Genomic DNA, 27,974 nt, shown 5'->3' on the forward strand with positions numbered 1-27,974 from the left:
CACTCAAACCAAAAGCTCATTCTCCACAGACAGGACATCCACCTCCACCTCAGCCCCCCACCTCTCAGAAACTTCTGCAGTCACTGCCCATCAATCTACACCAACTGCAGTTAGTGCCAACTCAATTAAGCCAACCGTGAGTTCAACTGGCACACCTGTGGTCCACACCACCTCAGGAACAACTAGCAGTCCTCAGACTCCACACACCACACACCCTTCAACCACTGTGGCTGTGTCTGGGACAGTACACACCACAGGTCTCCCCTCAGGAACATCCATGCAGACCACCACCAACTTCCCAACCCATTCAGGTCCTCAGAGCCCACTGTCCACCCATCTCCCATTATTTTCAACCTTATCTGTGACACCAACCACTGAGGGACTTAACACCCCAACCAGCCCACACTCCCTATCACCGGCCTCTACCTCCATGCCACTGATGACTGTCCTTCCAACCACCCTGGAAGGCACAAGGCCACTTCATACATCAGTACCTGTCACGTATACAACCACCGCTGCCACACAAACCAAGAGCTCGTTCTCCACAGACAGGACCTCTACACCCCATCTCTCAGAATCTTCCCCAGTGACACCCACTCAATCAACAATTCCAGCTACTAACAACTCACCTATGACCACTGTGGGTCTAACTGGTACCTCAGTGGTCCACACCACCTCAGGCACAACTAGCAGCCCTCAGACTCCACGCACCACACACCCTTCATCCACTGTTGCTGTCTCCAACACAAAACATACCACAGGTGTCTCTTTGGAAACATCTGTGCAGACCACCATTGCCTCCCCAACACCATCAGCTCCTCAGACCTCGTTGGCCACACACCTTCCCTTTTCTTCAACCTCCTCTGTGACACCAACTTCTGAGGTAACTATCACCCCAACACCCCAACACACACTTTCATCAGCCTCTACCACCACAAACACGGGAAACATTCTTCCAACTACCATGGGACAAACTGGGTCTCCTCATACATCCGTACCTGTCATTTATACAACCAGCGCCATCACTCAAACCAAAAGCTCATTCTCCACAGACAGGACATCCACCTCCACCTCAGCCCCCCACCTCTCAGAAACTTCTGCAGTCACTGCCCATCAATCTACACCAACTGCAGTTAGTGCCAGCTCAATTAAGCCAACCGTGAGTTCAACTGGCACACCTGTGGTCCACACCACCTCAGGAACAACTAGCAGTCCTCAGACTCCACACACCACACACCCTTCAACCACTGTGGCTGTGTCTGGGACAGTACACACCACAGGTCTCCCCTCAGGAACATCCATGCAGACCACCACCAACTTCCCAACCCATTCAGGTTCTCAGAGCCCACTGTCCACCCATCTCCCATTATTTTCAACCTTATCTGTGACACCAACCACTGAGGGACTTAACACCCCAACCAGCCCACACTCCCTATCACCGGCCTCTACCTCCATGCCACTGATGACTGTCCTTCCAACCACCCTGGAAGGCACAAGGCCACCTCATACATCAGTACCTGTCACATATACAACCACCGCTGCCACACAAACCAAGAGCTCGTTCTCCACAGACAGGACCTCTACACCCCATCTCTCAGAATCTTCCCCAGTGACATCCACTCAATCAACACCAATTCCAGCTACTACCAACTCACCTATGTCCTCTGTGGGTCTAACTGGTACCTCAGTGGTCCACACCACCTCAGGCACAACTAGCAGCCCTCAGACTCCACGCACCACACACTCTTCATCCACTGTTGCTGTCTCCAACACAAAACATACCACAGGTGTCTCTTTGGAAACATCTGTGCAGACCACCATTGCCTCCCCAACACCATCAGCTCCTCAGACCTCGTTGGCCACACACCTTCCCTTTTCTTCAACCTCCTCTGTGACACCAACTTCTGAGGTAACTATCACCCCAACACCCCAACACACACTTTCATCAGCCTCTACCACCACAAACTCGGGAAACATTCTTCCAACCACCATGGGACAAACTGGGTCTCCTCATACATCCGTACCTGTCATTTATACAACCAGCGCCATCACTCAAACCAAAAGCTCATTCTCCACAGACAGGACATCCACCTCCACCTCAGCCCCCCACCTCTCAGAAACTTCTGCAGTCACTGCCCATCAATATACACCAACTGCAGTTAGTGCCAACTCAATTAAGCCAACCGTGAGTTCAACTGGCACACCTGTGGTCCACACCACCTCAGGAACAACTAGCAGTCCTCAGACTCCACACACCACACACCCTTCAACCACTGTGGCTGTGTCTGGGACAGTACACACCACAGGTCTCCCCTCAGGAACATCCATGCAGACCACCACCAACTTCCCAACCCATTCAGGTCCTCAGAGCCCACTGTCCACCCATCTCCCATTATTTTCAACCTTATCTGTGACACCAACCACTGAGGGACTTAACACCCCAACCAGCCCACACTCCCTATCACCGGCCTCTACCTCCATGCCACTGATGACTGTCCTTCCAACCACCCTGGAAGGCACAAGGCCACCTCATACATCAGTACCTGTCACGTATACAACCACCGCTGCCACACAAACCAAGAGCTCGTTCTCCACAGACAGGACCTCTACACCCCATCTCTCAGAATCTTCCCCAGTGACACCCACTCAATCAACACCAATTCCAGCTACTACCAACTCACCTATGTCCACTGTGGGTCTAACTGGTACCTCAGTGGTCCACACCACCTCAGGCACAACTAGCAGCCCTCAGACTCCACGCACCACACACCCTTCATCCACTGTTGCTGTCTCCAACACAAAACATACCACAGGTGTCTCTTTGGAAACATCTGTGCAGACCACCATTGCCTCCCCAACACCATCAGCTCCTCAGACCTCGTTGGCCACACACCTTCCCTTTTCTTCAACCTCCTCTGTGACACCAACTTCTGAGGTAACTATCACCCCAACACCCCAACACACACTTTCATCAGCCTCTACCACCACAAACACGGGAAACATTCTTCCAACCACCATGGGACAAACTGGGTCTCCTCATACATCCGTACCTGTCATTTATACAACCAGCGCCATCACTCAAACCAAAAGCTCATTCTCCACAGACAGGACATCCACCTCCACCTCAGCCCCCCACCTCTCAGAAACTTCTGCAGTCACTGCCCATCAATCTACACCAACTGCAGTTAGTGCCAACTCAATTAAGCCAACCGTGAGTTCAACTGGCACACCTGTGGTCCACACCACCTCAGGAACAACTAGCAGTCCTCAGACTCCACACACCACACACCCTTCAACCACTGTGGCTGTGTCTGGGACAGTACACACCACAGGTCTCCCCTCAGGAACATCCATGCAGACCACCACCAACTTCCCAACCCATTCAGGTCCTCAGAGCCCACTGTCCACCCATCTCCCATTATTTTCAACCTTATCTGTGACACCAACCACTGAGGGACTTAACACCCCAACCAGCCCACACTCCCTATCACCGGCCTCTACCTCCATGCCACTGATGACTGTCCTTCCAACCACCCTGGAAGGCACAAGGCCACCTCATACATCAGTACCTGTCACGTATACAACCACCGCTGCCACACAAACCAAGAGCTCGTTCTCCACAGACAGGACCTCTACACCCCATCTCTCAGAATCTTCCCCAGTGACATCCACTCAATCAACACCAATTCCAGCTACTACCAACTCACCTATGTCCTCTGTAGGTCTAACTGGTACCTCAGTGGTCCACACCACCTCAGGCACAACTAGCAGCCCTCAGACTCCACGCACCACACACTCTTCATCCACTGTTGCTGTCTCCAACACAAAACATACCACAGGTGTCTCTTTGGAAACATCTGTGCAGACCACCATTGCCTCCCCAACACCATCAGCTCCTCAGACCTCGTTGGCCACACACCTTCCCTTTTCTTCAACCTCCTCTGTGACACCAACTTCTGAGGTAATTATCACCCCAACACCCCAACACCCACTTTCATCAGCCTCTACCACCACAAACTCGGGAAACATTCTTCCAACCACCATGGGACAAACTGGGTCTCCTCATACATCCGTACCTGTCATTTATACAACCAGCGCCATCACTCAAACCAAAAGCTCATTCTCCACAGACAGGACATCCACCTCCACCTCAGCCCCCCACCTCTCAGAAACTTCTGCAGTCACTGCCCATCAATATACACCAACTGCAGTTAGTGCCAACTCAATTAAGCCAACCGTGAGTTCAACTGGCACACCTGTGGTCCACACCACCTCAGGAACAACTAGCAGTCCTCAGACTCCACACACCACACACCCTTCAACCACTGTGGCTGTGTCTGGGACAGTACACACCACAGGTCTCCCCTCAGGAACATCCATGCAGACCACCACCAACTTCCCAACCCATTCAGGTCCTCAGAGCCCACTGTCCACCCATCTCCCATTATTTTCAACCTTATCTGTGACACCAACCACTGAGGGACTTAACACCCCAACCAACCCACACTCCCTATCACCGGCCTCTACCTCCATGCCACTGATGACTGTCCTTCCAACCACCCTGGAAGGCACAAGGCCACCTCATACATCAGTACCTGTCATGTATACAACCACCGCTGCCACACAAACCAAGAGCTCGTTCTCCACAGACAGGACCTCTACACCCCATCTCTCAGAATCTTCCCCAGTGACACCCACTCAATCAACAATTCCAGCTACTACCAACTCACCTATGACCACTGTGGGTCTAACTGGTACCTCAGTGGTCCACATCACCTCAGGCACCTCTAGCAGTTCTCAGACTCCCTATAACACACACTCTCTACCCACAGCTGCTTCCTCCAGCACCATACTTAGCACAACTCCTCAATTCAGAACATCTGAGCAGTCCACCACCACCTTCCCAACACCATCAGCTCTGCAGACCTCTTTAGTCACATTACTGCCACCATTTTCCACTTCCTCTGTGTCACCAAGTGCTGAGATACACATCACCTCAACTAGCCCACACACAGTGTCCTCAGTTTCCATGTCCAGGCCAGTGAGCACGATACTTCAAACCACAATAGAAGAGACAACACCTCCAAATACATCCACACCTGTCACTCACTCAACCAGTGCGACAACTGAAGCTCAAAGCTCTTTCTCCTCAGAGAGAACCTCCACTTCCTACCTTTCTCACCCTTCCTCCATGACAGTCCATCAATCCACAGCAGGTCCTGTAATCACTTCAGTCAAGTCCACCATGGGTGTAACTGGTACTCCACTGGTCTACACCACCTCAAGCACAACTAGCAGTCCTCAGACTCCACGCACCACACACCCTTCATCCACTGTTGCCATTTCTAGTACAACAGGCATCATAGGCACCCCCTTTGGAACACCGATGAAGACCACGATTACCTTCCCAACACCATCCAGCCTTCAGACTTCTATGGCCACATTATTGCCACCATTTTCAACTTCTGTTATGTCAAGTACTGAGATATTTAACACCCCAACCAATCCACATTCAGTCTCATCAGCTTCCACATCTAGACCACTGAGCACTAGTCTTCCAACTACAATCAAAGGCACTGGGACTCCACAAACACCAGTATCTGACATTTACACAACCAGTGGCACTACCCAAGCTCACAGCTCTTTTCCCACAACCAGAACATCTACTTCCCACCTTTCCTTGCCTTCCTCCATGATATCCACTCTCACACCTGCTTCAAGATCTGCTTCAACTCTGCAGTACACACCCACTCCCAGCTCAGTGTCCCATTCCCCACTGCTTACTACACCCACAGCATTACCTCCTTCATCTGCCCCTACCTTTGTGTCTCCAACTGCTGCCTCAACTCTTATTTCCTCTGTCTCCCCTCTTGTTACCTCTTCCTTTTCTTCCTCTGCTCTCCCCACCATCCACATGACTCCCACCCCATCGAGTAGGCCAACCTCCAGCACTGGCCTTCTCTCCACTTCCAAGACTACATCTCACGTGCCCACATTTTCTTCATTCTCCTCTAAGTCTACCACCGCCCATCTTACCTCCCTCACTACCCAAGCTGCTACATCAGGGCTACTATCTTCAACCATGGGCATGACAAACCTGCCAAGTTCAAGTTCCCCAGACACCAACCATACCACTAGGCCTCCAGGTAGCAGCCCACTGCCCACATCTGCCTTCCTGAGCCGCAGCACTTCTCCCACTGGAAGCTCCTCACCTTCTACCCCAGTATCACCCTCCAATCCGGACTCCTCAGTCTCCTCGCCACCCTCGCATCCTGGTAAGTAGTGTGACTGGCTGGGTCCTTGTCCCTAGCCTCCTTGTGTTCCATTTGTTTACTCCCCAGGATTTTACACAGCAGCTCTGCTGTGTAGTACTTCCCTCCCATGGTCCCACAGTGCCTGTGCAGGTCCTGGAGCTCCTTTTTGGTGTTTTTCGGCCTAAGTGCAAGCTTCTTTCTCTTCACCTCTCAGGAGTACTACTCCGTTCACCTAGTCTAGCTGAATTAAGAGACTTCAAAGTCCGTTTGACTTTTCTGGCCCTCTATTGCTTCCTGTAAGGGATTCACTTGTGCCCCATATGCCTGCTGTGGTCTTGACTTACCTTGGTCGTAATATCTCTAAGCAGCCCTCCCTCCACACCTGTTGAAAAGCTTGCATCTGAGGTCTAGCTGGGTCTTTGAGTGTAGGCACTCAAACTACCTCAGTACTAAAGGAAATGATCGCCTAGCCCAGGCATACAGTTCATCTCAGGTGACGCGTGCAGGAGGCAGGGTGGGGGTGGGGGGTGAATGAGTGAGATGGAGGCCAGGCCAGGCATGGAAGTTAGTATGGACACTTGTTGCCCATGGTTTCCATAAGCTCTCCTACCCAACTCTAACCAGGGCTCCCTACAGGACAGTTATCCCCTGCACAGTGACATGAATTCAACATGCACTCTGAGGACGCCCTTGAGTGTTCCACTCAAAGCACAGACCAGGCTCCCCACACAAGCTCCAGGCCTCCCTCATACAGGCAGTCTTCACAAAGCCAGCGATCAGTTCTGGTTTTGGTTACGTCTTGTTACTTTAAGTTCAGGTTGTTTACTGAGAAAACAGTCTCAAGAAGTAAGGAGAGAAAGTAGTGTTACAGGATAGGAAGAAGTCACCAAACCCTCCACCAAAAACCCCTTAGAGAAGCAGGCCAGGAATAAACCTGGACCCAGGAGGGAAGATACATGGGCTCATCTGTCACCCACATATCCTTTTTGTTTTGTTTTGTAATTGTTTCTCAAGACAGGGTTTCTGTCCTGGAACTCACTTTGTAGACTAGGCTGCCCTTGAACTCACAAGCAATCCACCTGCCTCTGCCTCCCGGGGATAAAAGCGGTATGCACCATGCCTGGCTCACAAACCATTTTTAACTTAATGTATGTGTCGTGCATACAACCTGCATGTGGGTTCTAGAGATGAAAAGGTCATTCGGTTTGGTGGCAAGCCCCTTTACCTGTTGACCCATCTTATTTAACCCAAGTTCCACGTGGACAGTATCAACCCAGGCTCTTCCTGACTCCTGGTCTTCCTGCCTGTCTCCTGAGGGCGGGCTGATTATAGGTGTGTACCATCTCGCCCTGACCACACTGCAGAACCTAAGGCCAACAGTACAGCCTGCTTGCTGAAGCATCACTACCATTTGCTGTCCAGTGTCGTGGCCTCTGAAACCTTTCTAGAGGCCCAGAGGAAGTGGCCTTCTCTGCTGTGGCACAATTCTGCTTCTCAGATACTCTGTTCTCTTGTGAGGGATATGGACAGTCTCCTGTGATACCCTCCTTGGTCCTTAGTATGTCCTCCATCCAACAGGCCTAAGACGCCTTTACTGGGGACTACAGGGGGCTGACTCAGGGACAGAGCCTTTAAGAAGGCTTTGACTACTGGAAGGATAAGGAGCTGCATGGGAAGTGACTGAGACCTGTTCTTGGGCCTCCCTCCTCAGGGACCTGCAGCTTACAGGAGGAAGAGCACCAGATTGCTTACCGGGGCTGTGTGGCAAATGTGACTCTAACTCGTTGCCAGGGTTTCTGCGCCTCCTCTGTCAGGTGAGTTGCTGGCAAACACCCTCCTTTCTGCTGGGGCCAGAAGCCTCATAGGAGCTGGGCTCTCAATGTTTCCCATGCCTGCTCTGACTGACAGGTCTAGGCAGGTCACTCTGGCCACACTTGCCTTGCCCATGAGCAGGTGCTGGTTCAGGGGGCCTGGCCTTGGGGGTGGGTGTGGATTCCTGACCTTCTTGGCTTCTTGGCAGTTTCAATAAGGACACCCTGCAGTTGGAGTCCAGCTGTGGCTGCTGTCAGCCCCTGAGTACCTACAAGAAGCAATTCTCACTGCCCTGCCCAGATCCCGATGCGCCAGGGCAGCAGCTCACACTCACCCTCCAAGTGTTCAGCAGCTGTGTATGCAGCCCCCTGCAGTGCAAGAACTGAACAGCAGCAACTGGTTTCTGGGTACCAGAAAATGCCATTCACGATACGGCCCTAACACCTGTAACTCGCAATCCCTTTACTGGCCACGGGCATGGCCTCAAAAAGACATCACCCGTGTTTCACCCTGAGCCAGCTGCAGAGAAAGAGCTGTCAGTGCAGGGCACCCCACCACTATCTCCTGCACAACCTGAGCAAGCACAACAGGCCTTTGGTGGAAATAAACTGACATCCCTTCAATCTGGATGCACTGGGGATCTCCTGTCTACCTGCACAGCACCTCCCAGCCTCGGGCTACATTACCCAGGAGAGCAGAACACAGAAGCAGATGCTAAGACTGGGCAGGGCACATGGGGAGGTGTGGAGAATAGCAGGAGGAAGATGCAGGGGTATGAGCCCTGGGAGGCGAGTGGGGGAGGGGGAGACACAAGCAGCAAGGTAAGCACTGGAGAGACACAAAGGAAAGGTCTCCTCAGACGCAGGAGGGAAAAAAAAGGCATTGGTATTCACTGGACAGGAGGCTGTCACCCAACAATGAGCAGATTACAAATAAAACTGGTTCTTTTCAAGGCAGAACTTGGTGTGTTCATACTGCTGCAGTCTTCCAGAATCGGGAGCATGATAGCACAAACACTTGCACAGGCTAGGCTATCAGGACCTGAGACTGGGGAGGCCCATGTCTTTGGTGAGGCTAGGACAGAAAGACCAGCAGCCCTTGAGCTGCTCCCACCCAGGATTTTGCAGTCTGTGGTGAACCCCACCATCTTCTACACTCTCCAGGCAAGGACCATCTCTGAAGTCCTGGGCCCTCAGGCCCTATGTGCTTAGACCAAAGCCACCAGGTACAGGATTTCAGTGAAACTGCAGCCACACACTTAGGGGTCAGGACAGTCACTTCCTGAGGTACCTCTCAATTGAGAGACAGGTAGCATGCCAGGGTCCTTGGCTCTAAGCTGTACTCAATTCCTCAAGGAATGGACTCAGGACTATACAGGACACTCCCCACAAAAACCACACACATGTTCCAGTTTCCTGTCCTAGCATTTATTTTTTTTTTTTCCTCTGAGAACAAGCACACTGGACTAATGGAGGCCCGGTAGTCACTGAGAGTGGGCCTGTGCCCCAGCAGCTCCCGTGGGCTGGGACATTACTGATACAGACACCATCACTGGGCAGCACGTGGTACACAAGCCACAGCCACACAGGTTGAGCTACCCATGTGGTCCATGCAATACTGCGTGGACTGCACACAATGGACAGCTACGGAGCAAGGGGATTCTGAGGCTCACTGTGGTCACAGCTAGATCATCACCTGGAACCTAAGCCTGTGCCATGGCAGTGTGGGTCACAACACGACAGGCAGACCAAGGGCTTCGTGGAACACAAGGATCAGCACACAGGTGTTGGTGTTCGGAAACTACCTGCCTGGGCTATACAGAGTGGGGCTGCGGGAGCTTGAGTAGTTGGAGCCCTGCTGCAGTCCTCAAACCCTCATGGTAGGCTGGCAGCCTGAGGCTGAGGCAAAAAAAAAAAACAAACCAACCCCGTACATAACTGACCACACCTAGTGCTCCAGTGGGCAAGGGACACAACACTGCTGTGTACGTACAGATGACCCCGTTCAGCTCAGTCTATAGCAATCCTGGGCATCACCGCAAGATATAGTGCAAGGCCCCAAGCCTGAGCTCCTGACGCAGCCTATGCTCTTCCCCGATAGGCCGTACATACAGTCCAATGTCCACAAAGGGTTAATTGACCCATGAGCTAGGTGCATCCTTAGCGCAGCACCTGCCTGGGTTGCCATTCTCGCCCCAGCCTGTCACTCCACTGCCACACTTAGGTCTCTCTTTTCTCCCCAGCCACAAGGGCTTCACAGAAGTGAGGATGTAACACCGGGCACCAATCAAGACCCTCTGGAGAGAAGCGTGTCTCACAGTCATTACCACCCCACCACCCACTAAGCTTTCAGGTCCCCAGAATGTACCATAGGGATAGGACATTCATTAAAAACAAAGATGGGTGATATTCATGTCTTCCAAAGTCAAGAGGAAGCCTTTTGCCCACCATGCTGCAAACCTAAGATCTCAAAAAAGTGGTAAAATGTTTCAACTGTCCCTTCAAGAACACTGGGCTTATTAGGCACGGGACCCTGCCATGAGTGGGGCATGGAGTTTCAAACAGTTATACATCAGGCAGTGCTCCAACAAACTCCATGGACACTGCCTAGCCCATGAGGTCACATACCTCTAAGCCACCACTGTCACCATCCAGCAGAGCCACGCAGCCCTAGGTTAACCCTAAAAGCACATGGCGCTGTTTCTGGATTCTGAGATTGAGCCAGTGGCATTTTAACAAAATTTGAACAAAATTTCCACTTTCGTTCAAACTTCTAATTTCCCTTTAATTTGTAGGTTGAACCACAGGACTGCCCTGATTTTCCAGGCCCAGGCACCCTTCTTTGACGGGGCAGGCCTGCTGCAGCCCTTCTCAAACTGAGTCCTGCATTCCCTCCACACCCAGGGGCTGGCTGTGGGCGTAGGCCTTGGAGGTGCCGTGAATGGCAGTTTTCAGACAAGGGGTGTTTATCTGCAGTGTGGTACAAAGACGAACGAGAGAGACAAGAGAGACGCACAAACAAAGAGCCTGATCTTCTGGTCTGCAGATTAGAACTGTTCCGACAGCAATTCACATAGTCTCTGAGAGACGGTGTCTTTGCTGGTACGCAAGGTGAGTCTATACATCTGAAAGAGAGAGAGCAGCAGGGTGAGTGGCACTGAGCCCCGGGGCTAATCTTAGCAGTACTTTTGAGGCCTGGCCTCACCACTCACAGCAGACCCTCCCAGAGCATCACTGTTGCACCAGTATAAATAGGAAAGTCTAATAAAAGCTGGTGTTTGCAGCATGCACACTGGCTATTCATGGAGGCAGGAATCAGCTGCTCTGGAAAGCTCTTTTGTGCTGTACTTTGAGACAGTCTAACTGTGTAGCCCAGGCTGGCCTTGAACTGATACTCTTCCTGAGTACTGAGATCACAGGCATACACAGCCAGCTCGGCAGCTCCAGTTAACTATGTACCACCCTATGACCTGACCACTATACTCCCCAAACCACCCAAGGGTTGTGAGAACCCATACTCAGAACAGAATACACAGCCTGGGGTCTCCAGAGAAACCCTGCTGAAGCAAGCAGCACTGTGCACCACATCCAGAGAGGGACACAGAAAAAGACAGCACTGGGAGCACTGCTTAGACACAGCTCAGTGCTACACTGCTAAACAGGCACTGTTATTATGTCAGGCCTTCTGTGAGGAGATAGAAATATGATGTGCTCTGCTGACCAGGAGATGTCTAAATGTCTGCACTGCCACCATGACCAACACCACTTAGTATTTGAGTATCTCTATAAATAAACTGCACTGAAATGAATAGCAATACAAGCATATCCATCCTGTTGTGGAGACCTCACCTGAGCTTGCAGGTTTGGCTCCAGGCGCAACAAGCAGCCAATCTGGGTGGTTTTGGTGTGTATTATGCCAGCACCCACGAAATTTGCAGGATTCGGATCAACTTCTTCCAGGAGCGCAGAACCAAATCCAATAATCTACACAGAATGAAGAAGCAGGTCAAGCCTCCGGTACTGGTCCCAGCACTGGCCTCAGGGACATCGCCATACAACCCTTTACCTTTGCCTTGGTGATCTCTGTGTCCATCGGATGCTTTGCTTTGAAAATATTCTGCACTTCTTGCTGTGGACTACAAAAACAGCATGTTAGTACTAAAAGCTATGCTGAAACCCATACAGCATCCTGTCCAGAGACAGCATCCCCATCCCCCTCTCCACCCACAGTTCACTCCTCTCACTTGCTCAACTGCTTCCAACGCTGAAAGAAATCCTGAGAAGCCATTTCTGTGGGCTGGAAAAATTTGTTGAGAGTGACGGGAAGCTTAACGGACACATTCTGGAAGGTGCCACCATACCTGTGACAACAGAGTCATGTTATGGGGAACAGTCACGGGGCCAGAATGTTTCCGTTGGTGAGTCTTCTGGGCTTAGGAAAAGGCCACATGGCTACCCACCCCAGTAATAGCCACAAAGACTGCATACCAGCAGTATTCCTGGAGGGGCTTAGCCACAGCCTCCATCCATCCCTCCATTCACAGACCATCAAAGGACCAAACCACTGCTTCATATGAAGTGTCAGTGGACCAGTTCCTTTTAGTCCTGTTCCTTTGGCAACTGAAGACCTGGAACAAGCCCTAGTAGAACTCCTACCAAATCAATTAGCCTAGTAGCTCCCCAAGAAGGAATCATGCTCTACTATAATCGCTAAAAAAAAAAGAAAGACAGCTACATACTATGGCCCAGAAGTCTGGGTCCAAACCAGCTACCACCGTTCCCCTTTAAGCTGTCCTCTTAAGCCAGCTTCAACAGACAGCATGGAGAGCCTGGTTCTTGGACTCCTTGAGGGGCAAGCCCTTCAATTTCTCACCACAAAATCATCTGGGTCAGAAAGAGCCTAGCCCCACAGACCACACAGAAGACTCACACCCCATGGACCCCGTGCCATGGTCACAGAAACCAGCTCCCTCTGCACCTGCTCTTGGAGTCTAGAATTCCAGGCCTGGCACTAACTACTCTACACACAGGCACAGGGACACAGCACTAACTTTGAAGAGAAGCACACTGGTTGGGAAAGGACACAGGAGGCACATACCACTCACCTGAACTGGATGTTGAGGACAGGTGCCTCTGTGAAATCAGATATACACTCAATGTTGACCACCTGTTGCACCTGTGCGCCCCCATCCACAGTTGGGTCCACGGGCTTAGTCTGCAGGTTCAGATGTGAGTGCATTAAGGAGTCCAGGCAGACAGGAGAGTGGGATCAGTCCAGCCAGCCCACCACAGAAAGGAGCAGGGGTCCCTACACATCAACTTGCCAACATCGAAAGTAAATCAAGGCCCGGAGCTATTGCCAGCTTGCCCTTCCATCATTCAACAGGTCCCACTGGCCCAGACTACCTACAGCCATAGGTATCTGGCTAGTCGCTTTCCCTAAAAGAGCTTAGAATTTGTACACTAGCTGCATATTGGACTTAGCACTGCAGAACCAAGCTCTGAACTACATGTGCTCAGCAGAAGCCATGCCTGCTAACTAACAGGCACAAGCAACATCTCAACAGGAACCTCTAGGCTCTCTGACACCTTTGCATCCAGGATCCAAGCAACCACGGCTGGTCATGGGCGGCTTCTGCTTCCCTCTGCATTCTGTGTGGCACCCTGTGCCCACAGCTCATGACCCCATGGAGCCCAGGGAAAAGAGACACAGGAAAGGGAGATCGTGTGTACAGCAGGGGCTGTGGAGATGTTTCCAGGTTCTTGCTTATGATGCATAGGTGTGCATTCCACCACCGAGATACATCCCTAAACACCACATCAGTGTTTACTTGTTTCCAAATGGTTCTGTTTAAATAGACCATCTCCAAATGAAACCAGGTCTGCTACAAAGATGACACTCATTGCTCTACACTATGAGCTGGGTCCAAGGCATGCATCCCTGGTCATTGTCTGCACGGTGCAGCAGATGCCAGCCGGCCTTCTCTGACAGTCCTCAGCTGAAAAAAGTCCAACATTCCAGACCCTCCGTGATGGGTCACATGGATCCATCCTCTGCCTGAGCATAGGCCACCGGCGCACACAGAACCAGTAGGCTTGAGATGTTCCATTCCAGGCAGTTACCTGCCTTTGGCCACAGCTCCTTTTGGGGGATTTCCCAGGGCAAAGAACTTACTGATATCATAGGAGAACAAAACAAACAAAGAGTGACAGATGTGTGGGTGGTGTCTGATGTACCATCAGGTCAACTCAAAGTGAAGGCTCATGCTTTGACCTAGCTACTAGAAAACACTGCTATATTAACAAACGCATCCCTCCTCAACATTTCCTCTAACCTCATTGTTGTCTGTCTGTCTGTCTGTCTGTCTGTCTGTCTGAGAGCCTATAAGCAAGGATATTAGTTTGAAGGTCGTCAGCACAGATTAGTGTTGGAGTGAAGTTTAGGAACTGCGTGGAGGTCTTGTTACCATAAAATATGAACATTCGGCCTAGGAGGAAACAGAGGTGGTTTATACACATCATGTCACACTTAGCATGAACAGTCAGTCAGAGTGATCCCCGCACTTCTCAGCTGAATGTACTTATTGTGAGCTATGGCTATTGCTAAAGTTGAAAAGAACTTTTTCTAATTTGTTTGTTTGTTTAAATAGTTGTGTGGTTTCGCTGTGTAGCTAACTCCGGCCCAGAACTTCCTGACCAGCCCTGAGCTCACGACAGTTCTCCTATCTCAGTCTCCCAAGTGCTAGGACTATTCACATGAGCCATCACACCAAGTTTCTAGTTTAGAAGTAGCACAGCAGGTGTGCACAGTAGCACTCATCTATAATCCCAGCACGTGAGAGGAAATCAGGAAATCAGGAGTTCGAGGCCAGCCTCAGTTACACGGTGCATCTGAGGCCAGCCTGGGCTACGTAAGAACCTGTTTCAAACATAAAGCTAAAGGCAAATAGACATAAGCAACAGCATGGCAAGACTAGAAACGGGGGTGTGGGGGAGATCTCTTTTGCCTCTCATGCCTGCCCTAGAGCCTCCTCCTTCTGTAGTTACTCAAAGATGAAGCTACATTTCTGCAAACTAGAACCAGAACCACAGACAACAGGTCAGGAGGTTCACAGTGGCAAACACAGGTCTCGAGGAGCCTTCTGGGGACCAGCCTGCCCTCTGCTGAAGGCCCCTAGACACACTCATATCTTCCGCCTGAGTCTATCAGCCCACTTGCTGATACTAACACTAGGACTGTCCTTCAAACATTCTCCTATAGGGACCAACCGGAACATCCTCCCTGCATCAGCTGGCCAGATCCTATACACTCACACCCTCAGAGTTCAGAAAAGCAAACACCAAAAGTTCTGAAACAGAGTTTAGCTTCCCTCTCTAACCAAACCTGGTGAAGTCACCATGGCTAGGAGTAAAGCCTTAGTCAGGCCAGGCACAGGGGTGCATTCGCCTCAGCCTGGCATCTCTGAGTCACTACTGGTCCTCAGCATCCCACAGCTCCTGCACGGCAGCCATGTGCTCTCAGTTTCCACACTCCTATCCCTTTTGCAGAGACTAAGCCCACCTGAGTAGCAACAACAGTTTGGTAGGCAGAATATTTTCTTTTGACACTCAAGAAAACTTTCCCCTTTTTAATTGTGGTAAAGTACATTAACCTAAAATAGAGCATTTAGTCATGCTAGGTCATGGCTTAGTAACAGCTATCTCCACCCTCCAACCTTCCATATTAGTTGCCAGTATATAGATTACAAACATTTCTCATTATATGATTTCCCCTAATTCTTTTTAGTTTTGTTTTTGTTTTGTTTTTTGTTTTGTTTTTTCGGAGACAGGATCTTACACTATTGCCAAGTGTGGCCTGGAAGTTATGACAATCCTCCTACCTCAGTCTCCCAAGTGATAGACAGATCTAGAGATGTAAGCTTTGTAAGAAAAAAATGTTTTTGGTTGGGGAAGGTCTCACTATGTAACCTAGGCTTGCCTGGAGTGTGCTATTTGGCACCAAGTGCCCTCAAACTCACTTCTCCTATCTCTGCCTCCAAATGCTGAGAATACAGATATGTTTCACCATGCTTGGCTATTTCCAATAACTTCTAAAGACATTTTCATTAAGTAAAATAAAACACATACCTAAATTCTGCCGAAATTCTGACTTAAGTCCAATTTGAAGCAGCTGGTTTTCGAACAATACACCATTATTTTTACAAACAAACCTAGGAGAGAAGCAGAGTTAAGCATCACTCAGCGCCACCCACATGAAGAAGAAGAATCTGCTTTAGAAAGGGCTTCAAGTATTTTTGGGCTAAAATATTTCTGTAAACATAGAGAAAGAGCCAGGGCCGGGGTCTGAGGCAAGCCTCCTCAGGTACCCCTCAGAAACAGATGGTGTCTCCTGAGACCATCACCCAGGGAGGTCTGGAGTTGAGGAGGCTAGGGATGGGTGGCATGCACAAGGTGCAGCTGGACCTCCTCTGTGCCTCAGACGATCACATGTGGTAGCACATCTAAAAGTCTCAATGGCTACCTGAGTAGACTCAAGAACCAAGGTGAATGTCCTCTGCCCTAGATCACACATCAGTCAACTCAATCAACTTCCCACAGCTGTCAACACTAGGCAGTAAGAGCGGCTGCCCTGCAGTGAAGCCAGCACATTGTGCCTACGCACTCAGGACAGAGGGAGCTCCGGTGGCCTCACGCTGCACAATGCCCACAAGAGTAAAGGAGACAGAGTCTCCTGTGAACACACCGAACACCTCCAGCTCCTCCAAGTCACCCAGGTTACACCTCAACAGCTGTCTGCCCAGCTCTGGATATAGTGAGATCTCCCAAATAAAACACTGTCTCTTCAATGTCTGAGACCTTTCCCCAACACTTCTGAGAACGTATAACTACACACATGTGAATGATTGTTACCTCATAGGATGTGGCTGGGCAGTAAAGCTGCAGCCTGGCCTGAGGCTCCAAACACTGGCACAGGACCCCCACCCCCCAACCCAAACCTTCAACAGCATTCTACCCATGCCCAGCTTGGGTGCTACTCAAGGAGCCCAAGCAGAGGTTGTGGGGCTTATGCCCTTGGATCTGGGTATCAATCTACTATCCACATACCCAAGGAAGCCCCTGCCATCCTTGTATAGCTGTCTATTTCCAAAAGGTCACTTCAACTGCACCTTGACCCCAGGGAACTCAGAGGTGAACAACAGTCATGGTAGGCTTATGGAGGATTCAACTTCTCTCATGCCTGCTACACTGGCCAAAGGAACAGGTTCTTCCACAATGCACCCAAGTAAACTCAAGTGGTAACCCTGTGTGGCCACATCAAAACCAAGACAGGCAAATCTCTGCACAGGCTCATAAAGAACTGACCTAGAACTGTAAGAGGTATCAAGGACTAGGCCAGCAGGCTAGGATAAGGAGAACACAAAGGTGCGTGACGACCTCCTGGAGCTGGGAAGCATACACCAGACGCTACACCAACAGAGGAAGACTGTCTGCAAATGACTACCACCCACATTCCCCACCCCCAATCTTCACAGGACACCAGGGAGCAGCCGATCCAGGGCCTGTGGTATTTCTGGATGCAGACCCTGTCAAAAAGAGTGCCTGGCTGGACCCCACACTGCCTCTGTAACAAGGGCTTAGGAGGCTGAGTTTTCCACAGTGTCAAACACCAAGCTCAGCACTTCTCAAGCCATCAGAAGTCTGTTCACAGCCCACAGAGGCAGCTTGCTCCTAACTCACACTTCAAACACACATTTCCTAACAGGAAGGAAGGATCATGTACAAAATGAATACAAGGAAACAAACACTCTAAGATCACAAAAATGCTGGTATCATCTCCAGGCAGGAAACAAAGGCCGTCCTAAGATGCATTCTCATCTTGCCAGGCAGAAATGCACTGCCACTGGAGGGCACAAGTGAGGAGCCCCACACCACCCATGGACCAGGACAGAAGCAGGGTAAGGAACAGCAGGGAAGCTGGCAAATCAGCCAAGGAAGAGGAAAGTGATCCCAAACCTGTAAAGATGGAAAGCAGAGAAGCAGCTGGACAAGGAAGGAGCAGCAGTAAGCAGAGGACACTGTGGGGTCAGCAAGCACCTGAGGCTGTGGGGAAAGGCAGAGCTAGCTACACAGAGCTGAGAGCTGAGGGAAGATGGCAGATGCCATAGGCAGACAAAAAAAGACTGACAGAGCTGAAAGCACTGGGGGGTTGGGGGGAGGAGAGAGAGAGAGAGAGAGAGAGAGAGAGAGAGAGAGAGATGTATGAAACAAGCTCAGAGTATTTACCAAACATCCCACAGAAAAGAAATAGGAGATGTGCCATCAACTGCAAAACAAAGCACAGCCACCCACGTGCTCTCTGTCGACAAGAACACTAGGCCCCTCTCTAATAGTATCTTAGGTGCAAGAGATTGAGCACAACGTCACCAATGAGGTACAGCGCCCACCCCGTCTCCCAAGCAGGACTCAGAAACTGGGCTACCTGGCAAAGTTGTCTTCAGAGCCGGGTGCAAGAGGCGCAACTGCAGAAGCTGAGTCTGAGAACACGTCCACCAGCAGCCCACCGCCAGAGGAGGAAGGGGGCCCTGTGGGAGCAGGGGGCACGGCCCCCAGACCCAGCAGGTCTGCTGACGGAGAAGGTGTGGACTGGAAGAGAAGAGAAGGGAGCATCAGCGTGGACAGTTGGGTGCCTCAGCCCCACAGAGCCCTGCGTCTACTCCAAGGTCTACTGGGAGTGGGGAGGGGAGCCAATCCAGAGACTGCAGAGAGCGAGTGAGAGCTGCTGGTTACCTACCTACAAAGCAAGCCTACCCCCGAGGCCAAATGAAGACACTCATTCATAATACCATCATAATTTTACACAACTAGAAAATCACCTGCATTTTCCCCACCTGTGGCTATTTGACAAAAAAATAACAAAGCTCTAAAAAAGGTAAGACTTAAGAAATAAGTGCACGCACATTACTTTCAACTATTCAAACAGAATACAGTGTGCACATGGTAGAAGCAGGAGAACAGAGAGTTATAGGTTATCCTCTGCTATATAGCAAGTTCTAGGCTAGCCTGGGCTGCACAGTAAATCAGGCTACAATATGAAGACTTGGCTTAAGAGATTACGGGCCATCTGTGTAACCCTGGATTTGGAGTCACCTAGTGGAGCCTGGTGGGCTTGGCAGCGATAAACAACCAAGACAATGACTCCACCGCTCCCGGCATCGGGGTGAGGCTTAGAGCCCGGCCAACCCGCCCGCCCCTCATCCACAACTGACTGTTGACAGGAATGAAAGGAATAAGTGTGTAAGGAGGAAGGGGGCAAGAGGGTGAAGGAGAGTACTCAGTATGTGCTATACACACATATGAAATCATCAAAGAACAAATTAATAAACCTGTTAAAATCCAAAAACCAAATAAAATAAGAAGATGCAAAGGTAAGCAAGTGACTTGCTTGGGTGCATCTTTGGCTCGGGATTAAGTCCAGTGCAGTTACGAAGTGAGGCAGATAAACAAAGCACACATGATGCTTACAAATCCCTTGCTCTTCAATCTAGGCAAAAGCACAAGAAGAATCCTTGAAGGCAGGCAGTGGTGGCACACACCTTTAATCCCAGCACTCAGAAGGCAGAGGCAGGGGAGGATCTCTCAGTTTAAGGCCTAGTCCATACCATGAGTTCCAGGACAGCCAGGGCTACAAGAGAAACCCTGTCTCAAACAAATAGCCCTTAAAGTCACAGCATCACACAGGACAAGGGTACAGCTTGTCACCCCACATTTACTCCCAGACCTGACTTACCCAAAGGTGCCCATGCCATACCACAGCTGACACACACATCTGTGTGTAGTCCACAGCACTCCCTAGCTAGTCTATAAATGATGGCTGCTGCTGACATGAGCCCCTGCCTTCAAGAGTCACTGTGAATGACTTAACATCCTACTGGATGTTAACAGCAAACATCATGAAACTAGATTCCAAATCCACTCTAATACAGTACAGCAGCACATATTCAGGGGCTGCGTGCACCCTGCACATGGGTAGCAGCGGTCTGTCCCAGCTACAGAAACTCCTTCCAACAGGGCCAGGCCTCAAACAAAGCCTCAGCAAAGAATGCTGCAGGTGTGTGGAAATATGTGTGAAAAGGCTGGAGTATGCTGGGCTGTGTCTAAGTGCACATGCAGGCATGTGACAGTGTGTATGAGTGTACTTCAAATAAATGACATACCCAAAGTCTTTGTCATGCAAGGGACTCAAGTCCTAATTGTTGCTGCTGGACAACACAAAGAAGGAAGGGGATGCTAGGAACAACGTGCTCTCCCAGGCCCTCTCATGTGGCTACATAACTCTTTCTGAAGGGCCACCAGAGACAACAGCACAGATGTCCTTTCTCAGGTAGGACAGGGCCACAGAGGCTGGCCAGAGAAGAGCCACCAGAAAAGCCTACAACCACATCTGATGAAGCACATCTACAGTGGCCTGGGGCCACACTGGTCACAAGACCACATTCCTACCCCTCCTTTAGTTGGAGAAAGACAGTAAGGAAGCGCTCCAAGTGGCACTTCCCACCAGTGAATATCCGATGTTGTATACTTCCATCCACAGAAATAGACTCATTTTGCCACATTAAGGGGATGTTTGTTCCATTTCAGTCAGTACAGAAAATCTCCAAGAGGCAAAGGGCAAGCCATTCTGAATCAATGGAGAATACACACCGGGCCTCTTACAGAAAAAGTGTGTAGTCTCAGATCTAAAAATAAGTTACCACAGACAGCCACAGGTGTTGGCCTTGTCCCAAGAAGCCATAACCTGGTCTCATAGAATAAGCTGTCCTGGAGATCCTAGGCTCAGGGGCACACCTGACCACATGCCCAGGGCTGGACTCCACTGGACTGTCAGTACCTAAACACAAGCTTTCTCACAGGCACCCTGCTAATCCCAACCCTGGGGATATGGGGCCTTGATGGGCTCCAGGTATGTAGTGGCAGGGACCCACCGCAGCACTGGTGCTGGCTGGAACGGGTTCAGGGCCCCCATTCACATCGATGCTTCGCTCCCGCTTGGTCTCCTCCAGGTCAGTCACTGTGCTTGGGCCTTTCTTCTTCTTCAGCTTGGCCAAGATGGAGGACTCACGCTCAGGGAAGGGCGGCATTTCCTCCAGGACAGTTGCCTGTTGGAAGGATTAGAAGTTGGTGTGACATCCTGACACCCAGCACCAGCCCAGTGGCCCAGCACCAAACAGCCCAACCCGGAGCCCGCACCAGGATGTCAGTGCTGGCGACAGTGCTCAGTCGCAGGTACTCCACAGCCCGCTGCTGCAGCTCCACATCTGCATTCTTCAGCTGGCTATCACTGCGCAGCACGTCCTGAATGGTAGCCTTTACCTCTGGAAAGAGGTTCACGAACTTGATGTAGGTGGACAGCAGGAGTGCCCGAGTGGGGACGCTGCACAAGTGGAACTTGGAGTGGAGCAGGTTGAACTGGATCAGAGGGCTTAAGAGGGGCAGAGAGCACAAATGGGGAGTCACACTATCTCATCTGTCCCATGTGCTGCCTTGTGCTCAGCCTGCACCTCTCATGGGGACCATATGTAAAGTAGAGCCTCCTTGAGGACACAATGCCAGCTCCCAGTGTAGGGGACTCCTCCTCCCTCAGGCTGTCAAAGCAGTGTAGGGAGTAGGGCAGTCCAGTGCAGTACATACCCCTGGTTCCCTGGGGTCTTTTACCTGGATCGTGGGTCCCCAGCTATCAAGTTTCCAAACTCCCCCAGGATGTAGCCGCCCACTTTGACCAAGTTCTCATGACATGCTGGAGCCTGCAATGCCTGTGAAAGAGGGAACACCAGGAGCTAGGCCACAGAAAAGCCAGCTAACACAAAGTGAAGCCATAGCAAAGGCAGCTGGGCCCTTCCTTGCAAGGTGTATTTTGTGCCAATGAGAGCCTCCCCTAAAGCCTTGGCAGACCCTGGCTTCCTACAGCTGCTGCGGTGCCAACAGCAAAAGGGGCCCAGCAGCAAGGTACATGGCTGTCCCTAGAGTCCCCTGAGATAAAGCAGGACAGCCAGTAGGCCACTCAACAGCCCAATTGCCTCAGCCCTAATATGGTTTTGGAGATTAAACCGAGAGGAGCCTGTAGCTTGGTGGGGGGCATTAGTGTAAAAAAGGACAGAACTGCAGATGGGAGCAATAATCACTCCCGAGACCCATCTCTGTTCCCTCAAGTGACCTGCCCCAGTGACAGTAGCCACCTTTCCCCACCATACCTCAAATACCGTCTTGGCAGCATAGCCCTGCACATCGTCACGATTGATGACAATCTGGATGACGCGGTACCACACCTCCTCGCTCACATAGTCGCCCGCAATGCGGATGAGGTTGAGGATGGTGTCCACATACCAAGTGTAGTCCACTGCATACTTCTCAGCCAGGATGGCCACCTTCAGCACCTGCAGGGAAGACAGGGCCCTCAGGCAGGTGCTACCCAGGACACCGAGAACAGGCTGGCACACGAGCCTATGCCAGGCTGCAGAAGGACCTAGAGCTCAGGGTAGACAGGACGCTTTCAGATCTTCAGAGGCCACAGCCCAGAGTGGAGAGAAGCAGACCCAGGAGAGAAAGACTTCAGGGACACAAGAACAAAGCTACTGAGCACAACAGCTGCACCTGAAACAAGATGCTAACATTCAAGACAATCTGCTGAGGGCAGCCACACTCCAACCCTGAATCTCTTTACCTCCCTGACTCCATGACACCTGCAGAGTACGGTGGTTTGAATAAGCCTGTGTATGGTCCCCATAAACTCTTATGTTTGAATGTTTAGTCTCCAGTTAAACTCCTTGGGAAAGCCTTGGAGTGGGTGTGGCCTTGTTAGAGGAGGGACATCACTGCTGGTGGGCTCTGAGGTTTTCAAAGCCCATGCCAGGCCCAGTCTGCCTACAACTAGCAGGTCATGTGAGCTCTGAGCTACAGCTCCAGTGGCCATGCCTGCCTGCCACCACACTCTCCTCCACGATGCTCATGGACTGACCCTCTCAAACTGTAGGCAAGTCCCCAATTAAATGCATGGGCACTAAAAGCAATAATTAATAAGCAGGGCCTCTTCAAGCTTAAAAGCTTCTATATGGCAAGGGCACCATCAATCTCACTCCAGCAAAATTACAGAATGGAATAACGTGTATCTAAAATATATAAACAACAACAACAACAGCAAAATTATAAAAAACAAAAAATCCAATTTAAAAATAGAAACAAGAAAGAGGAAATACAAATGGGTGAGAAGTACTTGAAGAAGCATCTTCAGCCATCCAGGAAGTGTGAATTAAAAGTACCTTCACCCCAGTCAGAATGTCCAAGATCAAGAAAACAAATGACAGCTCAGGCTGGGAAGGATTCAGGGAAAGGGGCATACTTATTCATGGCTGATGAGGTAGAAACTTACACTGCCACTAAGGAAATCAATGTGGCAGTTTCTCAGAACCTCAAGAAACTAGAAATAAATAGTTCTACCTCAAGATCCAGTTATGCAAGCCAGGCATGGGGCTGTAAACCTTGGATCCAAGCTCTTGGGACAGAGTTTGAGGACAGCCTGGTTTACATCAAGTTTCAGGACAGCTGGGGCTACATAGAGAAGGTGTGTCTCAAAAAAAAGCCCAAGAGACCCAGCTATACCACTGTTGGGTATATGGCCAAAGGATTCTATGTCCTACTACTAAAGATTCACTCACGTCCACTGCTGCTCTATTCATAACAGCCAGGAATTGGAAACAACTTAGGCGTCCAGATGAATGGATAAAGAAAAGGTGGTACATTTATATTACACCATGGAGTATTATTCAGCTGGTAAGAAAAATGAAATGATGAATTCACAGGTAAGTGGATGGAGCTAGAAAAAACAATCATCCAGACCCCAAAAGACAGCCGTGCCTTCGCTTATGTGCTGACACTAGTTTTTAAGCCTTCAGTACGCGATCTGCATGCTACAATCCAAATAACGACAGAGGCCTGGTACCTAGTCATATCAAAAGGACTAGGAGGAGCATAGGATTTCCCAAGGAAGGGTGTAGTGGCTATCCCTGGTTGTCAACTTGACTATATTTGGAATGAACTACAATCCAGAATTGGAAGGCTCACCAGTGACCCTAATCTGGAGGCTGGGAGATACAAGTTTCTGATCTAGATGTTGGTATGGAGCTCTTGAGGCATAGTGGCAGGGAGATCTCTGCATTCAAGGTCATCCGGGATTAAAGGTGTGGTGGAACACACCTTTAATCTGCGCTACACCTTCTGCTGGAGACTATATAAGGACACTGGAAGAAGGGAGTCTCGCTCTCACTCCTCCGCCTGCTTGCCTTGTGGGACTGAGTAACTGCTAGATCCTTGGACTTCCATTCACAGCTACTACTGAACCATTGTTGGGAACTGGACTACAGACTGTAAGTCATCAATAAATTCCTTTACTATATAGAGACTGACTATCCATAAGTTCTGTGACTCTAGAGAACCCTGACTAATACAGAAGGGGAAATAGATTATAGTGTTATAGGAGGGGGGACTTGGCGATAGCCACTAGAAAGTCCCAAATACCAGGGACCCAAGAGGGAGGACATTAGCCGAAATACCCAACAAAGGGGAGACAGAATCTATAGAGGCCATATCTAGTGGATAGGCATGGCTCCCAGTTGAGGGATGGGGCCACTCACCCACCTCAAAAATATCAATCCTGAATTCTTCCTGTCAAAAGGAAATGCAGGGACAAAGAATGGAGCAGACACTGAAGGAAAGGCCATTCCAGAGACTGCCCCACCTAGGGATTCATTCCATCTGAAGACACTAAACCCAGACACTACTGGTGACGCCAAGAAGAGCTTGCTGACAGAAGCCTGCCTGGTATAGCTGTCTCCTGAGAGTTCTCACCTCTCAGGTCTTTATAACAGTACCAGTTATAAATAAAATAACCAGTAAAAAAGAATATAGTGTTATGAAGCGATAAAGAGGAAACTGAAATAGTGGGGTTAACAGGGTGGGGTGGAAGGAAAGGTCCAGGAGGATATATGGGGACAACTAACACTAAAGGCCACTTGAAAGAGCATATTGAAATTTAATTGTAGACAACTCCGAAAATATATACATATAAAAGGAATCTAAATGAAGTCACCAAATAACAGAACAGTGCTCCAACTAGACATCTTGTGCCACCAAGAGCCAGAAATGGGTTACATCTTGTTGAGCTGTTGGCCAAAGGGAAGTCCCCCAGACACCTACTGGCTGCTCTCTACAACTGATGGAAAGGCCCTACTGCTGACGACAACACTCACAGATCTCCTCACACTCAGAAGTCAGGCTGATGCCTACCTAGAAGCCCCTGCTGACTCAGAGAACACTGCAGAAGAATGTAAGAGCCAGCGGGTCAGGAGTTTGCTGTGAGACTGTGTCTCCTAGGAATGTCAGAGGTTGCCCCATACAGTCTCACCAACATAACCGCCAAAATGTGAGCTGACCAGTGACCACACTAAAGACACGCCAGAGTGGACAGGAAAAGACTGCAAGGCCTCAGTCCTGCACAAACAACTACAGGCAACGGGGGAGGACTGGACGTGGGGAGGCAGGCTTCCCGGGAGAAGCAGGGAGTGAGAGAGGTGGTCCTCCCCGGAGGAGCACACCAATCCTTTCTTCACTGCTGAAGGGCAGCCCTGAAAACATACAAGCAACATTATATGGACTTAACAGGATTTATTTAGAATGTATATGTATTTAGAAATATGTGTGTGTGTGTGTGTGTAGAGAATATATTTGTATTTATATACACATATAAATGCAATAGCAATTAATAAAAAAGAGGTCATTAATTTGAAGGATAGGGTGGGGTATATGGGCAGGCTGAGAATGAGAAAGGAAAAATGTTATTATAATCTCAAAAATAATAGATAAAAAGGTGGAAAGAAAAACAGAACATAGTTGGGTAAGTAGGGAGGGGTGGGAAGGGTCTGGGAGGAACAGGAGGGAGAAAACATGAACAAATTATACTGTGTGGGAAAAATGTTGTTTTCAATAAGAAAGAAAAAGGGGGTTAGAGGGCAAACCAACACAACTACATTGACAGATTCCACTGTGCCTCTGCTGAGAACGCCAAGAGCAATCCAATGAGGGTGACTGAGAACCTGGCCAAAGCTGCAAGCCACATCCAGCCACATTCCAAACAAGGCCAACCCTTCCATGCACACAAGGCCCCTCTTCCCGCACTGTCTGCCTCGGCCGAATCTTGAATGTTCTCCAGTGCTCCAAGTGTTAGAGGCTTGAACTCTAGAGCAGCACTGTAGGTGGAGGTGAAACTTTGAAGGGGAGGGGGGGATGGGTGGGGGTCCTGCTGTTACTGAAGAGGGGCTGTGGTACCTCCTGGGCTCAGCAGTCTGCTCTCCGCCATTTGTTCCCTGCTTTTGTCAACATGCAATGTGTCAAAGCATGTGGCTTGCCCGCAGAGGCCCAAAGCTTGCAGTCTCCCCAATCTTGGATCAGAAACTCTAAAACTGTAATCTTTTAGAATCATCTCAAGGAGAAGCAAGATGGTGCAGCAGTGGCCAGTGTTTGCTGCCGCATCTGATGACCTGAGTGTAGTCCCAGAACCCACGTAGAAGGGAAAGTAACAACTCCTGACCTCCACACACATGCCAGAGGACATACAAGTGCACACTAACACAGAACAACAACAAAACAAAACCTCAAGGCTTTCACTGAGTAGCCAAGGCCCCTGCCCTCAGCACCACCTGCTGGGAGTGAGGCACAGCTTCAACCCCATGCAGCCCCTCCTCGTAGCACCTCATTTCTTAGTCCATAGCTCAGCTAGTTACCACCTCAAGGAAACCTTCTTGCCCTCTTGTTTTTCAGGCCTTCTTTGGTGAACGGCGTGGTCAAGAAACAACTCTGTATGAGCCTCTAGCCCACTTAGCCCTTTCTCTTCAGACCCCTGCCACAGGACCCTAGGAGGTAATCCAGCCAATGCCCACACTGCCCCTTCTTTCTACTAGTTCTTCAGGAAGCCTCCAATTGTACTCTGCTTCCAGAGTGACACATAGAGAGGCTATGCTCACAGTAGCAGCTGCTGCCCCACTCTTATTCCCTATATACTGTCACTCTAGGTCCAGAGATGCCATGGAGAGACCAGTGTTATACCAAGTGAGGCAAGCCAGAGCCTCTTGTCTGTGGTCCTGCACCTGCCTGTTTCTTCTCTAAGACACAATGGTCTCATGTAAGCAATTTGCTGTACTACAACAATGGTTAGGTGTGCATGACCCTCTGACTGACCAGAGTCCACTTGAAACCAGTGCTGCACAGAGCTGACAACAGCTTAAACATTAACCTCTAATATGCCATATGACACCAAGAAAACCTAACCAGCAGCAACTACATGTTCAAAATATAAGACTATCTTGGAGAATATTAGCTCATCGCCTGGCACAGATGAGCACGCCCTGCACTGCCAGATGTCTACACTAGACAAGGAAACCGATGCCAAGGAACCTGCTATCTACTGTCCCACAGACACTCATGCAGGCCTGTCAGGCACTAAAGACCACCCAGCAACCATCCACTAGAATTCATGTCCAGAGTAGGGGGCAGCTTGGACAGCCCCTCAGGCTGCAGGACTCACAATTTCCTCTCGGATGGAGTAGTCAGCCGTTTCCAGGTAGCTCAGCATCTCAGCCACGATCTGCTGGGCGTTGCTCCGGTCACACATGGCATAGAGCAGGTCCACTGCCCGCTGCCTTACACTCACGTCTCTTTCCGTCTGAGAAAAAAGACAGATCAGAGTCACTTCTACAAACCACAACTTGGTGGACAGTAGCTAACCACTTCTATATATGAGTCCATGAGTCTGGATGTATTTGTTCCATAGGAGCTGTCTTGGTGCACCCCACAGCACTGGCCC

General features: G+C 50.1%; 2 protein-coding genes across 4 annotated transcripts in view; one reads left to right on the top strand and one right to left on the bottom strand.

Moving 5' to 3' along the window:
- Muc6 (mucin 6, oligomeric mucus/gel-forming) overlaps positions 1-9,019 on the top strand; it is a 30,647-nt gene extending 21,628 nt beyond the window's left edge. The window contains exons 32-34 of the mRNA XM_085841113.1: positions 6,181-6,275; positions 7,966-8,068; positions 8,275-9,019. Coding sequence (XP_085697239.1) covers positions 6,181-6,275; positions 7,966-8,068; positions 8,275-8,283 — 207 coding nt within the window. The 3' untranslated portion in view covers positions 8,284-9,019. The remainder of the gene's footprint in view (positions 1-6,180; positions 6,276-7,965; positions 8,069-8,274) is intronic.
- Ap2a2 (adaptor related protein complex 2 subunit alpha 2) overlaps positions 1-27,974 on the bottom strand; it is a 121,580-nt gene that overhangs the window by 40,138 nt on the left and 53,468 nt on the right. For 2 of the 3 annotated variants that reach the window (XM_085841151.1, XM_085841149.1), the window contains exons 10-22: positions 27,696-27,833; positions 22,315-22,497; positions 21,779-21,876; positions 21,314-21,545; positions 21,049-21,222; positions 18,546-18,709; positions 16,193-16,275; positions 14,462-14,553; positions 13,171-13,292; positions 12,310-12,426; positions 12,132-12,201; positions 11,915-12,049; positions 10,825-11,190 (exon numbers count right to left, since the gene is read on the bottom strand). In XM_085841151.1, coding sequence (XP_085697277.1) covers positions 11,113-11,190; positions 11,915-12,049; positions 12,132-12,201; positions 12,310-12,426; positions 13,171-13,292; positions 14,462-14,553; positions 16,193-16,275; positions 18,546-18,709; positions 21,049-21,222; positions 21,314-21,545; positions 21,779-21,876; positions 22,315-22,497; positions 27,696-27,833 — 1,686 coding nt within the window. In that variant the 3' untranslated portion in view covers positions 10,825-11,112. Of the gene's footprint in view, positions 1-10,824; positions 11,191-11,914; positions 12,050-12,131; positions 12,202-12,309; positions 12,427-13,170; positions 13,293-14,461; positions 14,554-16,192; positions 16,276-18,545; positions 18,710-21,048; positions 21,223-21,313; positions 21,546-21,778; positions 21,877-22,314; positions 22,498-27,695; positions 27,834-27,974 lie in introns of those variants that run through there. The other variant, XM_085841150.1, reaches the window with a different exon arrangement.

Source organism: Mus caroli, unplaced genomic scaffold, assembly GCF_978045245.1.
Source record: "Mus caroli unplaced genomic scaffold, Mus_caroli_1 scaffold_8, whole genome shotgun sequence".
NCBI lineage: Eukaryota > Metazoa > Chordata > Mammalia > Rodentia > Muridae > Mus > Mus caroli.